This window comes from Tachypleus tridentatus, chromosome 8 (assembly GCF_004210375.1).
Source record: "Tachypleus tridentatus isolate NWPU-2018 chromosome 8, ASM421037v1, whole genome shotgun sequence".
NCBI lineage: Eukaryota > Metazoa > Arthropoda > Merostomata > Xiphosura > Limulidae > Tachypleus > Tachypleus tridentatus.
The window spans coordinates 78,469,687-78,490,635 of NC_134832.1; the positions used below are offsets into that span (position 1 = coordinate 78,469,687).

General features: G+C 35.5%; 1 protein-coding gene across 7 annotated transcripts in view; it reads left to right on the forward strand.

Moving 5' to 3' along the window:
• The first annotated feature begins 6,909 nt into the window (after nt 1-6,909).
• LOC143222750 (ral GTPase-activating protein subunit alpha-1) overlaps nt 6,910-20,949 on the forward strand; it is a 191,441-nt gene continuing 177,401 nt past the window's right edge. For 3 of the 7 annotated variants that reach the window (XM_076449689.1, XM_076449688.1, XM_076449690.1), the window contains exons 1-2: nt 6,912-7,168; nt 9,022-9,132. In XM_076449689.1, coding sequence (XP_076305804.1) covers nt 7,063-7,168; nt 9,022-9,132 — 217 coding nt within the window. In that variant the 5' untranslated portion in view covers nt 6,912-7,062. Of the gene's footprint in view, nt 7,169-9,021; nt 9,133-20,949 lie in introns of all 7 variants that reach the window. The other 4 variants (XM_076449687.1, XM_076449691.1, XM_076449694.1 and 1 more) reach the window with 3 other exon arrangements.

Here is a 20,949-nt window from a genome sequence, read left to right on the forward strand (position 1 = left end):
TTATGCTAGCTTCTTTGTAACATCTGTATTGAGTTCGTTGTTAACCATCACTGAGAAATAAGCGGCACTGATTACAAAATGAAGTTATGCTTTTCTGTTTTCCTTGTTCGAATCTCCACTAATTGCAGTGAAGTAAACATAAACTTGTTATTCTTAGAATTCCTGATTAGGCTAATTAAAATTACGTTCGCCAGAAACACGATGTATGTGTATTAATCATAATTATGTACAAAGCCACATATGTGCTTCATAAACTGAGTTTGCCCCAAGCAAACCTGTGTACCTTTCAGAACAATGGTAAATTTCAACCTGATCTCCAATAATTTAACATTTCCAGAGCTGTGACAGTTAACGCTTTTCACCAATCCTCTCGCTGTTATATGGAAATTGTCTGGAAAGAATTCTCCTGTCCTTCATGTTACAATAGTATGTAAATATTTTATCTCAATGTCAGGAATCTTTTGTTGTAGTAGTGTAGTGATAGTAATAATCTTTTGAAAGCCCTGTATAGTTACTGATAAGTAGTTTTACTACATTGAAATGTGTAATGATATACTGGACAGAGAAGAATTTAGCGAATTACAAGACTTCCAACACGTGGGCATCTAAAAACATATATAAGTTTAAACTACTGCAACCACAACTGCTTTCGTTTGCTAGTAACTCATTTCATGTAACTATTTAAAACCCTATTACCGCAGAAACAGTTTCAGTGACAGACAAAATGTCCTAAGCACCCAATAGATGTTACTGTCACGTTTCACGATAAAAAATATCAAATTAGGATATTGCTGTAACATACAGCTACTATTCTGAGAGATAACCTTCATCTGCGTGTATGTAGTCAAGCATTTCTGAACACGATACCTTTCATCTTTAAGTTTGGCCAAGTAAGTGATTCTGCTTTCTGCCAGACCTAGTTCTGGTATACTTTATCTATACAGACGGTTGCTTCTTATCCATGATCATTAGCCACAAATGCTCTACTGCCAAAACTCAGAATAAGAAGTTAATGAACATGATTCTGAGTTCAAGCATTCCGAAAAATTATTTACATGAGTTGTCTTAAGAATTGGATTAGTTTTCACCACTAAATTACAACAGTGAATACAGAAGACTGCGGATGTTTCTTGAACAGCCAATAAGCAAAGCACTATTATCAAAAACACAAGTCTCTATCAGTTCATTATTTATGTGAATACGTAACTCTCACTTTTGATCAATAGCGGCATGTTGCTATGACGAATAAATTAAACTTCTTGGTTGAAACTCAGTTAGTTTTGGTCTGTAAGCTTCATTTTCCAGCAGCATCTTCAATCTCTAGCTTAGAGTGACCCAAACCAGCAAAGGGTTTCAGCTGTTCTTGATGCAGAAAACCTGGTGTGTTTGTAGAAACTATTCCAGTTTCAAACTTTCCAGATCAACTACTTGCCACCTGTTTGTTAAAGACGCCAGAGAAGTCAGCCTGGTTAGCTCCCTGACATGATGGTTAGATTATAGATTAATTATGTTTAATACTATATTATGTATAACTAATAGAAAGAAAAAGTTTTAATCTTTCAAATGATGTATCATGTTAGGTTGTTTCATGTACAGAGAATTGCCTATATCATTTCCAGCTCAAACTTTAGTCCCAGAGAACCATGTTAAACTAAGCTTAATGTTTAACAGCTGTTATCATACACTTAGAAAAACGAAAAAAAATGTTATAATTATTGGAGATTGTCTGCTTTTAGCATGTTATTATTCTACGTTTACGGAGTATTATTTAATTAAATAAAATTATTTAGTGTATTGGTTTAATTAGTATTAAAATTAGGGTTAGGTTTCTTCGACAGTTGACAACAAAAATATAAAGACTCAGGTACATGCTATATTTGTTGTCAGAAGATGCAAAACTAGTGGATAAGTTTGTTTTAATTCATAAGTTAGTTTGATCGAAAAATTCAAACTTCAAAAATTGTAGAAATTCAGATTTTACTAATAACAAAGATAAAAAGAAAGAAGAGACAAATCAGACTAACCAAATCAATATAAATTATGAAAGAAAGTTAAACCGCTTTCGAAAATATCGACAAGTTTTGTGAAATTAGCACTGAAACAGTGAACTTTTATAACTGTACATCTGACGTTAATTTCAACTTTTAATTCTGCAACCAGGAGCTGAATTTCGACTTACGACGTTTGAAGTAGAGAAACAGTTCCTGCGTGGATCTACCAAGAAAGAATGTCTTTATGTTGCATACTTTTATAAATAGATGTATATACGTTAATATTTGATATTTGTTTTTTTCATGTTATAATACATAGAATATTTATAAAACTACAAAATTGCAGAGTTGTTATTTTCTTGTTGACTCCTAATCTGAGGATCGCGGGTTCGCATCCCCGTCGCGCCAAACATGCTCGCCCTTTCAGCCGTGGGGGCGTTATATTGTTTCGGTCAATCCCACTATTAGTTGGTAAAAATTGGCGGTGGGTAGTGATGACTAGCTGCCTTCCCTCTAGTTTTACACTGCTAAATTAGGGACGGTTAGCACAGATAACCCTCGAGTAGCTTTGTGCGAAATTCAAAAACAAACAAACATTTTCTTGTTTTTACGTATTCTACAGTAAAACGGGATCGTAACAATTTTTCTAACTTTTTCTCTTGGACATTAGTACTTCGATTTTTGAGTATAAACCATTCTTTAGATTAGAAGTGTTCCTTTAAGCTTGTGCACTCAAGAGATAAATTAAGAATCTATTCACATGTTAATAAAATAGAAAACTTTAAAATGAGTTCTGTGGTCATGGCCTAAAAGTGTCTCCTTCCTATCTACTTGTGGTTTTCTCACGTTAACCGATTTCCTTTTAAGTAATATATAGGTCCAATTAATATTGGGAAGATCGAGCAGAAAATTTACAAAGCAATTTCATTTTGAAAACCTATTGAATTTTAAACTGTTTGAGACATATATAGAGAATATACGTTTGAGGTAAAATGAAAAATGATTAATAAAAATAAAGAGAAAATAGATAACACACAAAATATGATGTACACTTGTGTAGCCACTTAGAGAATCACCTCCATGGGATGACGAAACAGATAGAGAATCACCTCCATGGGATGACGAAATAGATAGAGAATCACCTCCATGGGATGACGAAATAGATTTTCAACTTTACTTCCTCAAGATGAATATCTGGAGAACTAAACATAATAAAGACCAACTAGAATAAAAAAGAATATAGGTTCCAGTGTATGATTTTTTTTTATGACAGCATTCGTTAGCTGTACCATTCTGACATTATCCACTCATACAGTGAAGAGAATTACATTTGTTGAGTTTTGCAGCACGAATGCGTGACATTAATGCAAAATACTCTCAGGCAGAATAGATAGCGTTATCCGTTATTAAAAAACACACAATAACACAAAGATAAATAGAATAAATCAAACTCAGTAGTCTTCTGGACCACGTGTTTGTGCCAAGACTGCATAGAAACAGATTAAATGACAAATCCTTAAAATTTCCGTGTCATTAAAGATGGCGGTGTCTGTAGTAGTCAACAGATTGTGTATCTACTATAAGAAGCTAATAGTTAAAGCTTTTTTGAGGTTGTTAAGAGTTTTACTGTTTTCAGTGGTTGTTATGCAAGTGTGTGTAGTAAAAGAGTTAAATGCTCTTTAACGTGTTTTTGTCCAGTTTTTATGTTCCAGAACCAGGACTCAAACCTAACTACAAGTCCAAAATATTTGGCGATAGATTTTGGCTGATTCAGAATCACTAGTGAGTTGTGTTTAGCTTGAGTCTTAGGAATAAGGTTATTGAAGTCTACAACTTTGAAATAAAAGAAGTTTTACAACATTTGTTACAGTCCATCTTTGTGTGACAACTTGCATGCATTCTTTCTGGCCTATAAAAGCCAGGAAATTCATTGAAGCCAGCACAAGTTCTCCTGCTTGGTGATTTCTGATCAGATATGATCTTACGATTTTCGTGTCTTTTTAATATAAAATAAATTAAATGCGTTTTTCTCTTTTTTTTATAAATATATAAGGTTTACTTCATAATTCTTAAAAATAGAATGATTGTCAGGACTCAGCCCAACTAATTTCTATTCTAATTTTTATACATTTCGTATACTTTGTGAAATACACTTTCTTTCAGTGCCCTCAGATGGCACAGCAATATGTCTGCGGATGTACAACGCTAGAAACGGGGTTTCGATATCTGAGGTATTGAGAGCATAGATAGCCCACTGTGTAACTTTCTGCTAAATTTCAAACAAAAATTTATGACTTAAATGCGCAAACATATACTTTATACGTATTAGCTAAGCCAACCTTTTCCAATATCATTCACTCCCATAAGTATTTATAACAACCCATTCATCTCAGTTCGAAAAAGTAAAAACAAAAGTACTACATCAAAATACAAAAATCTTTATTATAACTTAGACGTACACCAAACTACAGGTAGAATAAGCACAACATAATACACAACAAAAAATAATGTATTTGTCAGACTATAACTAAAATAAATAATATTCATTTGAATTATCTTGAAATTGTTGTATAATTGGTAATACTCTTTCATGTTGCCGTTCACCCCATCATTCTTATTCACCCTGATTCTGATCTCATTAGCTCTGGGTGAACCATTCACCCAATTGTGAAGTACTGAGCTAGACATCAACATTAGAAATATTTATTATACACAAAGTTAAAATTTGATTTTTTGTAAATATAGTTTATTCTTGAAAAAAAGATGTTTATCAGTTGCTTGATCCATTTAAATGTAATTTATGAAATTTCGTCCACATAATGAATATCAATATAAATATGTGTGTGTGTGTGTTTTTTTTTTTTTTTAATTTCGCGCAAAGCTACACGATGGCTATCTGCGTTAGCCATCTCTAATTTAGCAGTGTAAGACTAGAGAGAAGGCAACTAGTCATCACTATCCACCAATAACTCTTGGGTTACTCTTTTACCAACGAATAATAGGATTGACCGTTACATTATAACGCCCTCGGCTGAAAGGACGAAAATGTTTGGTGTGACGTGAATTCGAACTCGCGAATCATGAGTCGAGTACCTTAACCATCTGGCCATGCTGGGTAACATATAGGTATGTAACTTATTTTATATAACAATATATTGGTGATTTTTGTTTTAATGCAAAACTACACAATAAGCTGTCTGTGCTCCATCTGCTAGGGAAAATCATACCATGTATTTTAGCGTTTTGAATATATAAACTTGAAGGAACATATGTTGCAGTAGAAAACGAATAAAACTGAATTTTGATTCAATTCAAAATTCTTGCTCTATGAAATATTTATAACACAAAAAACTAATGTTTTCTGATAAATTGTCGTTTAATAACCTGTATAATTACCTGGTACAGCGGTAAGTCTACGGACTTACAACGCTAAAATCAGGGGTTCGATTCCCCTCGGTGGACTCTGTAGATAGCCCAATGTGGCTTTGCTATAAAAACATATACACACACAGATGTATAAATATAAAAAAAAGGCATTATCGAGTAGACGTAACAAAATCTGTCACAGTTCATGTAAAAGTCAATAATGTACATCTTGTCATGCTTTTTGTTTTTGTACGGGTAGTATTCAGTTACAAAAAATGTAAGAAACATGATAATATTGATAGAGAGAGGCTTAAGTGTTTTGTTTCGGGATTTTTTGCAAAGTTACACAAAGATCTATCATTTGCCATTAACTTCTGACCCAAGTAAGTTACCTGCATAGACTGTAACTAAAAATGAACATATTATTTCATTTAGTGAATTCAGTACATTGTTCTAACTAGGTGCATGTAAAAACATAAAATTAACATTTATAACGATTAAAATACATTGACTCATCAGTTTGACGCACTTCTTGTTATCGCTATTATTGTTGGCCGTAATCCTAACACTATCTTACAATGTTCGAGTATCTCAGAGATTTAGGTTAGTCCTAAAATGTAAATATTGAACTAACAGAGCAAAATAATTATAAAAATGATATTTAAGCGTGTGTGTGTGCGTACATATACATATATAAAAATATTTTACCGTGTTATCAATGAAAGTAGTGTTAAAGAGAGAGTAGAATATTGCTTAGAGACAAAACATTTAAAAAATAGATATGTTATGTACATAACAAGTTGTTATGTGTATTGATTACATTTATTTTTGTCATTTTTCTTATTGGAGAAATTTATGGATGATGACAAGAGTATTTGTTTGTAGTATAGCACAAAGCTACACTATGGGATATTTACGCACTGCCTACTGCGAATGACAGTTTAAAGTTCTTATAAAGCTGACTGCTGATTTCGACAGGATTGACCAAGTCACATATTGGTTGTTATAATTATATTACTACCAACATATATCGTTAATAGCGATAGTACTCAACTGATTAAACAAATGTATTCTGCTTTATAAGTAAGAACAAAATATTCTAATTAGCTATACTTATTAATGGGTTGATTTTTAGTTCTGATCTGTGCAGTTAGCTGGCTTTGTTCATAAATTAATAACATCTGGTGTTTTAGTGTTAAATCTATGGTCTTCTAATACAAAAGTTAGTTTTCAATACACACGGTAAGCAGGTTAAATATAGTTTATTGTGTTGCTTTGTTCTTTACAATAAACAAACAAACAGGATATTTTAATCACTCATAAAGGATATTTGAAGCATATAAATGTTTTACGTTTACTTTATATGTGTATAAAGTGCATTAGACTATAATTCTCTACTGTCGTTAAATAGTTAGCTAAAAAACATAGTAAAATAGTCAATTGATCGAAAGTGTATGAGCGTTTATTAACTATTGACATAAGAATTACTAAAAAGAGAATTAACGTGGCCGTCACTGAGCCAGTATGGTAGTGTCTCGCAGCGGGTGTTGAATCACGTGAGTATGGGATGTGTCCTGTCGTCTGTTGAGGAGAGCTTGTATTAAATGAGTGTACTGCAGTGTAAACCTAATTAGCGTTATTTTTAAATATTATAAAACAAGGAATGAGAATGGAATTTTTGAAGTGAGTTATGCAGATATAAACAATGTTTGGTAAAAAGCAACATGTTGATGTTAAAAAATCGTCCTTGAAACTGTTAGATTCTAAAAAGGACACAATTAGTCGGTTAAAACATCTTCGGGTTGTCCTTGGTAAGTATGCTTGGTTAAGTTGAGCTCGACATACCTTAGGCCTAACATTTCTTTAGCTATAGATTCTACAAATTACAATATAACTGTTAGTTATTGGCGTGTTTTAAAAGTTGTATGAGGTAGCACCCTAACTTTTTGTGTGTGTTATTAAATGTTGACATTTAAAGTCAGTTATGAGAACAGGGTTAAGAAGAGTTTCAATATTTCATTGACTTTAACTTAAGATTACATTCTTGTCTGTTTCATTTATTGCTGAACTTTCAAGTTTTAGTGCAAACAGTAAATTTACAAATGTAAATTACAAATGTTGATCTTGTAATTACATTGTACTAATACCATTGTAAAATTGAATGAAAGTATCAATGAAATATAAATCAGAATAGTGTAATAATATAAGAGCTATTAAGTAGATAAACATTAATAATACTTTTTATTTTTGACACAAGTATTAAGTAAATTTGAGAAACCCATAAGTGAAAGCAAAATAGAATGTTGTAATATCAATCCCACCACACATGTCATATCCAGTGCTGATGAGGCATTATGGGTAACTAAGTTTTAAAACCTTTATAAATACTTTGTTATAAAGCTTTAATCCAATTATAAAATTTCACTTTAAAGGAATACGACAGAGCCACTCGACATATTTTTCCTTTCTGAAAATAAAAAAATAAAAATTATATCTTTTTGTTTCACAGTGTTGTGAAATATCTTCACCAAATATTCCCATGTTTCAGCTTTTGCATTGGAGCTGATAACAAACTTTTTGTACATATCATAGAAAACCTTTGTTAAAAGTCCCAAGGAAAAGTCACTGGAGTCTGAAAACCTGCCTGATCAGTAGCAAAATTTCTAAATCAGGCTGGACTCTCATATATTGACACTAAATTAACACGTGTAAATTTCAAAATGAAAATACTGTGTAAAGTCTATTACAAAAACACCCACAAGAACATTAGATTGGAAGAATAATATTGAAAACAATTAAATATCATATTGGAAAAATTGTTTTTTCTATGATTTATTGTGCACAAATATAGTAGGTACACAATATGTAGAGAAGTGCATAAGAATATTAACTTTAAATGTTTCATTAATATTTAAATATCAAATTAAAATTTACTTTATTTTCTTAAGAAATTACCCCATTTTCAACCCTCTTTCCAGACTGTGGTACTGATCTGGGCTCAGACATGCTTGTCATTAATATCCAATTTTTTCAGTCTGACCTATTATTATGCCTTGAGTTAACTATTCTGTATATTCAATCTAACTATTCAATGATTGTTCATTTAATTAAAATATTTAATAGTTTAATACTAAAATCTTCTATTAACTAATACTGTTACTTACTAGTACATCATACCTCTATATGCAACTAATTGCAAATTAATTTTACTTTTTGAAATGAATAAATTCTCCTTTGTGTTTACTTAAGTTTGTGATAAGTCTTTATTTTAACATAGTGCTTAATAAATTTAGTGACTTAGCAGTACTACCTTAAAATAACAAGTCAAGCCCACAATATAAACTTAAGCAAAATTTCTTAACTTGAAAAGTAGTTCAACCTGTAGGTTAAATGTGAAATTGTATACTTTAAGCAGAGTTATCATAAATAATAAGAAAATTTTAGAACATTAGTTTTTCACTGTTCCCAGCTGGTAGAGTGGTAAGTCTATGGATTTAAAATGCTAAAATCAGGGGCTTGATTCCCCTTGGTGGACTCAGCAGATAGCCCAATGTTGCTTTCCTATAAGAAAAACACATTTTTCACAACTGCTCAATTCTTTTGTTATACGTTTTTGATTATTCTCATATTGACTAAAAATGATTTTATTTTGAATATTTGGTAGATAACTTGGAAGTGTCTGAATTGAAGTCTTTCTTTGAGAACAGTTATAGCCATATCTACTACACATTTTATGATGTATTCATCTCAGTGGAAGGAAGCCTCAAACAGAGAGGTAAGCTATATACTGAAATTTTAATGTAAAGAATTATTAGAGCATTGGAATTGTGTGTGTTAGAATGGTTTTGTTTTGGGATGGACAAAAGTATTCTAAAAATGACAAAGTAATTTTGTTTATAGGCAAAATATTTTGCTGATGTGTAGAAATGAAATTATTAATTTTTTCATGAATGGTTCTGGACATGTATTAAGATATGACATATTCTTGATTTTAAAATATTTGAGTATAAATTGTTTAAATACTTAGAAATAGCATATAAAATTGTCTTGAAATATTATTGGCAGAATCATATGAAAGGCTAGGGGAAATCCTATCTTCAGGTACAATGATTTAGGACTACAATTTTTTGTTTATCCTAAACTGTTGTATATAAAAATGTATCACATATGCAAAGTATACAGAACTTTAACAACCTGAAAATAGTATGATAATGACATTCTGTGAGTTTCTTCCTAAAAGTTTCCACATAACTACTGAATTTTTGTTGATGAAAATAAACATATTACTTCATGAAAGTTTCAAACACATAAAGCTTATAAATTGTATCACTCTAAAAGCAATAGCTAATTTCAACTATAGGCTTATATCATGTACTAGTTAAGTACTACTTTCAGTGTTGGAAATAAAATTATTTTTCAAATCTTGCAAAATTCAGTATATGATACTTGACAAACAGTGCGTAAAAAATGAAATTGAGAAATGTAAGCTTGACAGATAGAGTATTTACGTTAAATATTTTTATATTAAGCTTCATGGACATTTTAAATAATGTTAAAGAATGTTCTCTATGTTATTAGAGAACTGAACTTTGAGAAATGTACTCAAAACTGGGATGATTCAGGATGTAATTGGAAGGAGGTTCCAAATTGACCTCTATTAGCATTACTGATATGTTTATATTACTTCTGTTATATTTCACTTACAATCACAGATTACTGGCAACTTCAGTAATAAAATCAATAAGAAAAATCTACAAAATCATTATCAGTAACTCAGTTGGTTTGTAATCCAACAGTTCCAAACCTTATATTTTTATTCATAATGTAATTTACAGGATAATAAAAATGGTTAAAGGCAAACATTTCAGATTTTAACTAAAAATATTCATAAACAGGACTCTTGTTTTAGTTTTTTTAAGTTGCAACACTTGCATTTTTTTATTTTTTATTTCAACAACATGAAAACATCTTTTTTGTGAGTGTTATAACATTCAAACAATGAAGAAATTGATTTTGTAACATGTATATGTTAAAGGAGTTGCTGCTATCCTAAGCAATTCTAACTTTTAATGAAATCAGATCTAAATTATAGAGCACAAACATGTTGGTAGAGTGTTTTGAAATAAAGCAAGGTTGGAACATTTTCCATGGTGGCATTTAATTAATATTTATATTATTGTATTCATTCTGAAATAAGTTTTTGGTTGAAGTTGTAACAGGATTGCTGTAGACTCAAGAAGTTTTGTCTTCAGAAAAACTGAAGAAAAGCTTTTACAGTGATTAATGGAAATACTGACATCTAATATCTTTTATTGATTTCTGCTAACAGTTGAGAGGATTTTCTCCCAATATTTATGCTTACCTGTACAACAATAAATAAATTTTGGAAAAATATGGAGAAGTGGGTTTTAACTTGCCTTGGAACCCTCCTCTAACTCTGTGCCTGATTATACAACATTGAATAAAGATGTGGAGGTTTGCTCTCTGGGATTCTCTACCCAAACTTTCATTGTTCATGTGATATTCAAGAATGTAGTTTTTGATTTCTGGAACAAAAGTGACTGGGGTCTGGGGCCCTCCATTCATATCTGTGTCTATAAGTTAAAAATGTGATACAATGTAAAAAAAAAATAAAATAGTAAACTTACACTGTTTAATACTTAAATAGATAGAGAGTTGACAGTGATTGTTACCAACAACTAGTCAACAGCTCAAAATAAGGTGAATTTTGTAAATTACCCAGGACCAGTTGGGAAGAACTTAGACTTCTTTTTCATGGCCCTCAACTTCAATTTTTCAACTTGTTGGTTCTTAGAATAGATGTAATTCTTGTATTCAAGATGTATGACAAATTAACTCTAATATTCTGACATTAGAGCTATATAATATATAGATATTAACTTATCTAATATAATGTTCAGTTACAGTGAGTAGAACTTCATTCCCAGGCTATAAGATAGTTGTTAACCAAAAGAACTGTAGAGGGGGTTGATCCAATTTTACCAGGATTTTATTCCCATTTATCCATTGTACAGTTTGTGGATAAGGGTCAGGTGCAGCAGTTCAAGGTTCTATCTTTTCGTCTGAATCAGCATCTTATGTCTTCTGTATGGGCTTTTTCTCTTCAGCTGCATTCCTTGAGCCTGTACACACATTATTATTTGACCAACTGGCTCCTTATGGCACCATCTTGTCAGTTGGTAGAACAACATACCCAGATTCTCCTTTTCATAAGCCAAGAAGGTGGGCTTATTATCAGAGTGGAGAAATACATTCTATCATAAATTCAAAATCTTATCCATCTAGCTGTGTTTTCTCAAGACATAATTAAATCAGGTTCAACCAACACCCATCAGGCTTGAAGCTATGGAAGGAGCACTCAGGCTTTTACTTATATTTATTTCTCCTACTAAATGGATAGTTCTGTATCTTTCAGAGTTGTAGGTATTCCTTGAATATCTCTCATTCCTTTGGAATGAGCACATAAAAGAACCTTCAATAACCACTTTGGGTATTACATCACCTACAAGCACTTTTTCACCAGTGGCATGTGCAGGTGACATGTGATTGGATTTATCTTTGATTATTCACTAAGATATTGATTGTTATATATGTCAACCACCTCTTCCTGAACTTGACTCAAGAACAAGTGTTTTTTCACCACTGGATTTTGCTGGGTTTTCCTATGCTCTACCTGCAGAATCAGTTAGGTCTAATATGGCAGATTTAGACATTATTTCTCAAGTGTGTGATGTTCTATTCGTTTCCCTAATTTTCTTTGATACCTGTCCTCCTTTGTTGCATGATAGGTCTTCTTCTTGTTTAGGTTTCTTTCCTTTCCTGGATATTAGTGTCTGCTGGGCATTTTGCTTCCCAATTGATTGAGAGTGCCAGCATGTCTTTTCCCCCACATGCTAAGAATCAGTTTGTTTTGACATACCATCAAGCTGACTGCCCATTTCTAGATTAAGCAGTCAGGATCTATTCTGCCAGTTTTATTGGTGCTTCCCAATTTTCCATTGTATTTAATCCTTTCTCAGTATTCAAGCCTTTGTGCTACCCTCATTTCACTTTTACAATATTTATATACCATATATCTCCTTTCTGAGGTTATGCACCAAAATTCTGAGGGTTTTTTGAGGGACAGCTTCAACTTTATTACTTCCATATTGGCTTGTTTGTCATCTTCAACTTTGGCCTTACATGAGGTTTCCCTGTCATTGGGATCTTCTGTGTTATGATGTAGCCTTGTTTCAGGTTCTTTTGCCACCCATTTATCTCAGGAAATAACATACAACCTTTTTTCTCTGGTGGTATGTATTTGACAAAGTTTCTGACACTTTGAAATCACGTGTGGAATCTCTGCATTAACAAACTACCCTTTCTTTATTGGCAGCTTGTTTGTCACAGTCTGAGCCATGATGAGTCTCTGTTCCTGTTTCCCATCATAGTTCTTCACAGCTCTTATCTGTTCCTTCTTCCAGGGGTTCTTTATTGATATAGATTGGCACAATACCAACCGTACCAGGGAATGCCTGGTCAGTTCTGGTCCAATGGGAGTTCTGTTGCATGAATTTGCTGCCCTTTAGTGATTTATCATCATAGATCAATGAGTTATTCAGGTTTGATTAGAAAGATTTGTTCTACAGTTTCTTTCCCCACCTTATTTGTCACAGATATCGATTTCCTTCCCTCTTTCTTGGGATCCCATTACCAGCAAGTGTCTGTTAAAGGAGGTTCAGGATCTTCTGTTTCAGCAAGCCATTAAACCTGTGAATAACCTTTCTCCATGTTTTTATTTCAGGCTGTTTCTTGTCCCCAAGAGAACCAGATACTGGTGGCTTGTCATAGATGTGCCCTACCTCAATCAGTTTCTAAATCTATACCATTTACCATGGAATCATTTCTCACTCTCAGGTGGGCTTTTTCTCCAGATTTATGAATGAGCAAGATGGATGTTGCAAATGCTTACTGACATATCCCAATAGCTCAGCAATTTCAACATGTCTTCAGTTGTCTATTGAGGGGAGGGTTAAGAGTTTTGTGCACCACATCTTGGGCTTTCTTCAGGTCCATATCTTTTTTCATTTTGTTTGTTATTTAGCTTGTCACATACATGCTCTTTGGATGAGTTTTCATTATTATATGGGTGACTGTCTGTCATTAGCTCACTGAGAACAAAAGTCTGCCAATTATACTCTTCAGCTGCTGTGGGAAGTGGCTTTAGAGGGCTGTTTAATTAATTTGGAGAAGTATTTCTTTCAATTTACTCAATATCTATACCACTTGGATGATTTTCTTAACACCATTTAGTTCACCATGTTCTTACTGCTTCCTTTATTACAGATTGTGAGGTTATATTGTTTTTGGGGATGCATTCTTCCATAGCTGCACCTGTCCTCTTAGGTTGTACTAGTGTGTGAGCTTTTTGATGAGCTCTTCATGAGAAGTGGAATTTTGCTTGGGATCCTTTGCTGACTCTTATAACCCTTTCTCCAACCACAATCGATGATCTGCATTGGTGGTTGGACAAGACCCACATGTCAGTGAGTGTTCTACCTCCTCTTGCTTGTACAGATTTACATATTTGCATGAATGCTTCCCTCTGGTAATGGGGGTTAATCAACAAGAGGCTTCAGGGTGTTGGTTTACAGCTGAGAAGTCTTATCAGTACTCTGGATCTTCTAGCTATATGTTGAGCCTTAGATTATTTTCTCCATTTGGCTAGACATAGTCTGGTAATGATTCATTCCAAAATTCCACAGTGGTTGTTTATCTCAGTCACCAAGGTGGCATCTGTTCTTTACCCTATGTTGTTAGATACTGGATATTATTTTCTGGGCTTGCGCACAAGATATCTGTCATTCATGTCATGTCCTGGGTGCTTTCAGCCTTGTTGCAAATAATTTTTCCTGTCTAGATAAAATCTATCTGGTGGTGTAATGTTTAGTTCCTTTTGTTTTCAGGTGTCTTTACCCACTTTGGGATACTCCTTTTTGCCACATCTCTCAACCACAAACTACCTCTGTTTTGAACTTTAGTCCTTCATTCTCTTGCCTTGGCTGTCAGTGCTTTTAATCAGGATTGTACCTACAAATACCAATATATTTATTGTTTAATTCAACTTCACCAGATGATTTTGATTACCTGTACCACTTCTTTTGGTTGCTTCTTACTGACTTCCTCAATTTATCCTACTACATCTTGCTCTTCCTGTTCTCTGTCTCCACACTTGGTTTTTGTCTAGTTCTTTGGTGAGGAAATCATATTTGTCACAGCTTGTAGCTTTGTTACTGGCCTGTTCCATTCACCCTTACTTCATGGAAGTTTATTGGCATAAACATAAATTGAATATTATCCATCCTTGGTCTCTGGGCTTGGCGTTTTCAGCTGATTGGTCCACTGTTCCTCACATTTAGGGATCCTCTGTCTCCTCAATTTTTGGTTATTGGGTGGCTTTTTCCTACACCTTTTGTTATTCCCAATACCATTCACCTCTTCAAAATTCTCCCTGTTGATACGCTCTTTCTGGATTTGTCATCCTCTTCAGCGGTTTGCCCTTTTGGACTGGGATGCAATGTGGTTCTCCATTGCCTCACTTTACCTTTGTTTGAACCATTTTCCATGTTTTTTTTTTGTGTCACCTTTCCCTGATTTATTTGTAATTAATATTTAATATACTTTTTATCATTCTACATATCTTCTCATTTCTTGGATTGTTCTTTTTTCCCTAAAATCAATGGGGCTAGGGAGAGTAACTCCTCCATTTAACCATTTTCCCTTCCTTCCATTTTGCATCTTTATCCTTTGCTTGATCTGGATGTACTTCTGTGTCCTGTTCATGCTCTTAGATGTTATATTACTTGCACACTTTCCATCTGTGGTACTTGTTACTGCCTCTCTATCTCTTGGCAACTGTCCTCTGTTCATAATCTTCCTCCTTCCACCCTGACTAGTTGGTTTTGATTTGATTGGCTTATCTCTCTCTTCTGTTGCCCTTTCATACTTTGTTCCAGGTGTCTTCCCATCAAATTTGCCACCTTATATTTTTGGCCATGGTTGCTGCTGGCATTTTGTCTTTGTCACCTCATCATTTTCCAGCAGGCCTGTGCGCATGTTCGGTGGGTAAGATGTCAAATTTAGAAGGAATCTTGGATCAAGTTCACAACCAGCATATCTTCTACTACCAGTTCCAAAGTCATATGGGACAAGATTGAAAGGCTAGTGGGCAATATAATTCTGTTCCCCTTTAGATCTTGTTCTCTGATGGCCAGGAAGTAACTGACACCCAGAGCATCGATGATACTCTAGGTGAAATCTTTTGCCAGGTATCTAGCACCTGCTGCTTCTTCCTCTGACATTCTTAGCAATCAAGATTCAGACAGAGTGATCACCTCTTTCCTTTCGAGCTGATTGTCTCTATGACTATAATCATCCCTTTACACTGGTGGATCTCAAACTGGCCCTTCATTGGTCTGGCAGTACATTCTTCAGACCTGATGATGTACATCATGAAATGGTGCACCATCTATCTTTTTCTTCTCTTGCTATTCTTCTGATTGATTTTCTTGATGCCTGGTACTATGGTCAGTGGGTACTGAAATTTTCCTTTTCCTATTGATCCTCCTTTAAAAAGAGTTTAAATAAAATAGTGAAAAAACAGTCAATAGGTAAGCTCCATGGTGGGTGGGGTCAGTGGGTACTGAAATTTTCCTTTTCCTATTGATCCTTGAAGACTCTGAGGAGCAGTCTTCAACATCTGTAACACACGTACCTCATTTTCTTATATTACATTCTCTTTCAGAAAAACCTTTAGGGTAAATGTCTCCCTTTTTTATTCAGAAGGGACTAGAGGGTCTTGCTGGCTCTTCAAATTCCATAAAGAAGCTTCGATTTGGAGACATATAGGTTGAAACATCCACAACCCAACACAATGAACTCCTCTTGAATTCAAAGGCAATTGGGGATATACCTATTGAGGTTACCCCTCATGCTACCTTGAATTCTTCACGAGGAGTTATTGTTGAGAGGGATTTGAAGAACATCCCCAAGTCAGAGATTCTCGCTGGTTTCTCCGCTCAAGGAGTTTCTGCAGTGAGGCACATCTCCACTCGTAAAGATGGAGTTAAACTGCTGACAGATAATTTTTTTTGACATTTACATCACCACGTGCACCTGCCAATATCAAGGCAGGTTATTTTAATTGCAGGGTATGGCCATACATTCCAAACCCTCTCCGATGTTTCCAGTGTCAGAGGTTCGGTCACTCAAAAACATCATGTTGTGGTTCCCTGACATGTGCTCATTCTGGTGGCAAGGACCATGATGCCTATGAGTGTGAAATGGACCCACATTGTGTCAATTGCAATGGCTCTCACCCATCCTACTTTTGTTCTTGCCCTAAATGGTTGGAGGTAAAAGAGGCGCAGCATTTGAAAATGACTCATAACATTACTTATCCTGAGGCTTGAAAATTGCTGTCCACCACTTCATCTCGGACGTGAGTTGCTGCACTTCGTTCCACAACTTCAATGGAAGTGCAGACAGACCTCTCTGTGCCTCCAAGAGAATAGTTTTCAAAACAAATGAAAAGCCTTTTGACCTCCGTGGTTAAAAAGGTCAATGAATCGACTTCCACACCCATCTCTGTTCCTCCCGTATGTTCCAACAAACCTCAAGATCCACATCCTTCAGTTTCAAATACAGGCATTTCTTCTGATACATCTTTTCCTCCCACCCCAAGATGCAAAACAACCATTTGTTTGCATCCTTAGTCACTGAAATCCCCTTCCAATAACAAAGACCTGCCCAATCGACCCAGGGCAGGATCCATGGAGGTTGATAAACCTCCTCCGACTAAGGACAGTAAGGAAAAAAGATGTGGTCCTACACAGAAGGGTTCTCCAGCCACTTCACCTATCCATCGTTAAAAATGGCCAGCTTGATACAATGAAACTGTTGAGGTTTACGTTCTAATCTGGATGATATCAAAACACTGATTGTTTCCTACCATCCTGTATGTCTTTCCTTACAAGAAACATTTCTAAAACCTGCTGATACAGTCACCATTCGACAATTTTCTCTGTACAGAAATGACAGGCTGTGTGATGGACGAGTACATGGAGGGGTGGCACTCTTGGTTGATCAGCATGTGCCCACCCTGTCTTTGTCACTTAACACACCCTTGGAGGCTGTAGCCATCCATGTTTCCTTGGGTCATACCATCACTGTTTGTTCTCTCTATCTGTCTCCTGGAGAGACATATGATCAATCATACCTTGATGCTCTCGTCAAACAGTTGCCGTCTCCATTTCTAATCCTGGGGCACTTTAATGGACATCATCCCCTCTGGGGAAGTGCTGTTATTGATAGAAGGGGTCGCTCTGTAGAGCATGTGCTCTCTGATCACAATCTTTCTCTTTTCAATACTGATTCTTCCACTTATTTTCATGCACCTAGTCAGTCCTTCACTGCTGTTGATCTCTTGGTTTGCTCCTCTTCACTATTTTCCCATTTTTTATGGAGGGTTGACAATAATCCATGTGGCAGTTATCATTTTCCAATAATTTCGAGAGAGACTGGCCATGGTCGATGTCACCAAATCCATGTGCTCTGGTGGAAGCTGGATCAGGCAGACTGGTCCACTTTCACTGCTCTCACAGAACATGATCCTGCCATCGTGATTCAGCCATTAATAGACGACTGTGTGGCAGCAGTAACTGACTGTATTATACAAGCAGCTGCTCAATGTATTCCTAAAACCTCGACACGTTTTCCACGATACCCTCGTCAGTGGTGGAATCCTGCTTGCCACTTGGCACGGAAGGCTCAAAAATGGGCCTGGGATACTTTCCGTAGATATCCTACACTTTTGAACCACATCGCTTTTCAATGGGCCCGTGCACATGCTAGGGGGTTAGACGTCAAAGCCAGAAGGAATCTTGGATTAAGTTCACAACTAGCATATCTTCTACCACCAGTTCCAAGGTCATATGGGACAGGATTAGAAAGGTCAGTGGGCACTACAATTCTGGAGGTATGGCATTTTGTGAGACCTCCATATATATGGGTTACATGGCCATTTACCCATGTTTATTAAAAATTTTTTAATGGGCAAGAGATTTCAAGTTTGTGTGAGTTCGACACTTTCCCGTTCTTTTGTACAGGAACTTGGGGTCCCTCAGGGCTGTGTTTTGAGTGTCACACTTTTCAGTATAAAGATAAATGCCATCACTGTATAACTCCCTCTCACTCTTGCAAATGGGCTCTATGTTGATGACTTTCACATCTTGTGTCAGTTTTCGAACATGAGATATATTGAGCGGCAAGTACAAGCTGCCCTCAGTCGTGTACTGAAGTGGACTATGGCAAATGGCTTTAATATTTCTCTCTCTAAAACCGTTTGCATGCACTTTTGCTGCCAACGGGGTATCCACCCTGATCCTGAACTCCGTATCGGTGAAGTTTTCCTGCCAGTGGTCCCTGAGACCAAGTTCTTGGGGCTGATCTTTGACCGTAAGCTGGCCTATATACCACACTTAAAGCTGGTACGGGTCAAATGCACAAGAGCATTGAACATCCTCTGTGTCCTCTCTACTGCCAGTTGGGGAGCTGATCGATGTTCTATGTTAAAGATATATCGTGCTCTTATTCGATGAAAACTCGACTATGGATCAATGGTCTATGGCTCTGCCAGACCCTCGGCCTTAAAGATGCTGGACCCCATTCATCTTCAAGGACATCGACTCTGCACTGGAACTTTCCACACCTCACCAGTTCAAAGCTTATATATAGAATCTCATGAACCTTCTCTGCACCTTTGTCATTTGCAACTGTCTTTACTAGATTCTTCGAAACTTCGTTCCTTATCAAAGCATCCCACCTGGGGATGTGTTGTTTTTCCTCAGTGGGCCATACTTTTTCAGAACAGATGATAAGCCATTGTTTCTTTTGGCCATTGCATCCAGGTGCAATTGGATGAATTGTGTCTGTCCTTAGATAACATTGCAGAATCCACTGGTCAGCCCATCCCACCATGGCTTATTACAGTCCCCAAATGTGACCTTTGTTTAAGTCATCTGAGAAAGGCAGATACTCCCAATTGGTAGTACTGTCCTTTATTTACTGAACATCTTTCGAACAATCATTCCATTCCAATTTATATGGCTGGTACCAAATCAGGTAATTCTGTGGGCTCTGCCGTGGTTTGTTGCGGTTTGGTGGTTGTGTGCAGAATCCCCTCTACAGCTTCTGTGTTCACTGCTGAACTGCACGCCATATCTCTTGCCCTGGATCATATTGAAGCTGAGCAGTACTCCGACTGCACTATTTATACTGACTCACTTAGTTCTCTACTGGCCCTGGAATCGCTTCATGTTGGCTCATACCCTGTTCTCACTGATATTTAAAACCAACTGACCCATTTCTCATTAACATCTATTTCTATCCAGTTTTTCTGGATACCAGGCCATGTTGATATTCGCAGGAACGAGCTTGCAGACACGGCAGCTAAATCTATCTGCTCTGGAACTATCACCACTGTTCCTATTCCATACATGGACTATGGTCCTATATTCAAGGCTCGGCTCAGTGCTAACTGGCAGTCCACTTGGAGTGAGCAACGCAACAACAAGCTTTTTCAAATAAAACCCTATATTGGGCTTTGGCCGTCTAGCTTCCATAAGGTTCAGAAGGAGGAAGTTGTTCTAACTAGACTATGCATTGGTCACAGTTTTTTAACTCATCATTTTTTTATATCTGGGACTGATGCATCAATGTATTGTTTGTGTAACACTCATGTCACAATAAGCCACATTTTATTGTCTTGCCATCATTATGACTTTCATTGACAGCACCATTTTAAAGATGTTCTGTTCCAGGGTTTATCCGTAATGTTAGGCGGTGTTATTGGTGATGGTGACATTGTTCCTTTTAAGAATCAAAGTCCACCTAGTTCGATTTGAAATTAGGAAATGGCTGAAATGTCAAATAAATCGGAACTAGGACTGAAAAGGCAAAATTCAGGTGACTAACCTGTTTGAACTATCCATTCATCATCCTGGTGAGTTATAATTAAAATTTTGCAACAAATCTTTTAAAACTTTTATTACTTTACTTTCTGTAATTGGCCATAACGTCAAATAACTTGAAACCAGGACTGGAAAGGTCAACTTCAGGTGACTGATGGCAGATTTTGTGCTTACCTGTTAGTCTTCCTGGCGAGTTATGATAATTACAGTTATGCTACAGAAAGTCCTTTACAACTTTTATTACTGTAGTTTTTCTCATACTGTTGCAGACTGGATGTAAACATTGGTTTTAATGCAATTGATATTGTTTTTTTAAAACTTTGATATGTTTTATCTTAATTTCCTTTTATAAATTTCACTTAACTTACTTTAATTTTAATTTTTTACTGGATGTTTGGCATAGATAGCCAAGCTGCTTTGTGTCATAAAACACCAAACTAACCAACCAACCAAATATTTTTTAAGAATACAAAAACCAAAGGAATGAGATGTGAAATTGCAGTTCACTCTTTAGGTTGTGATCCCTCATTCTACTCTCATGAGGATATTGGTTTCCAGTTGCC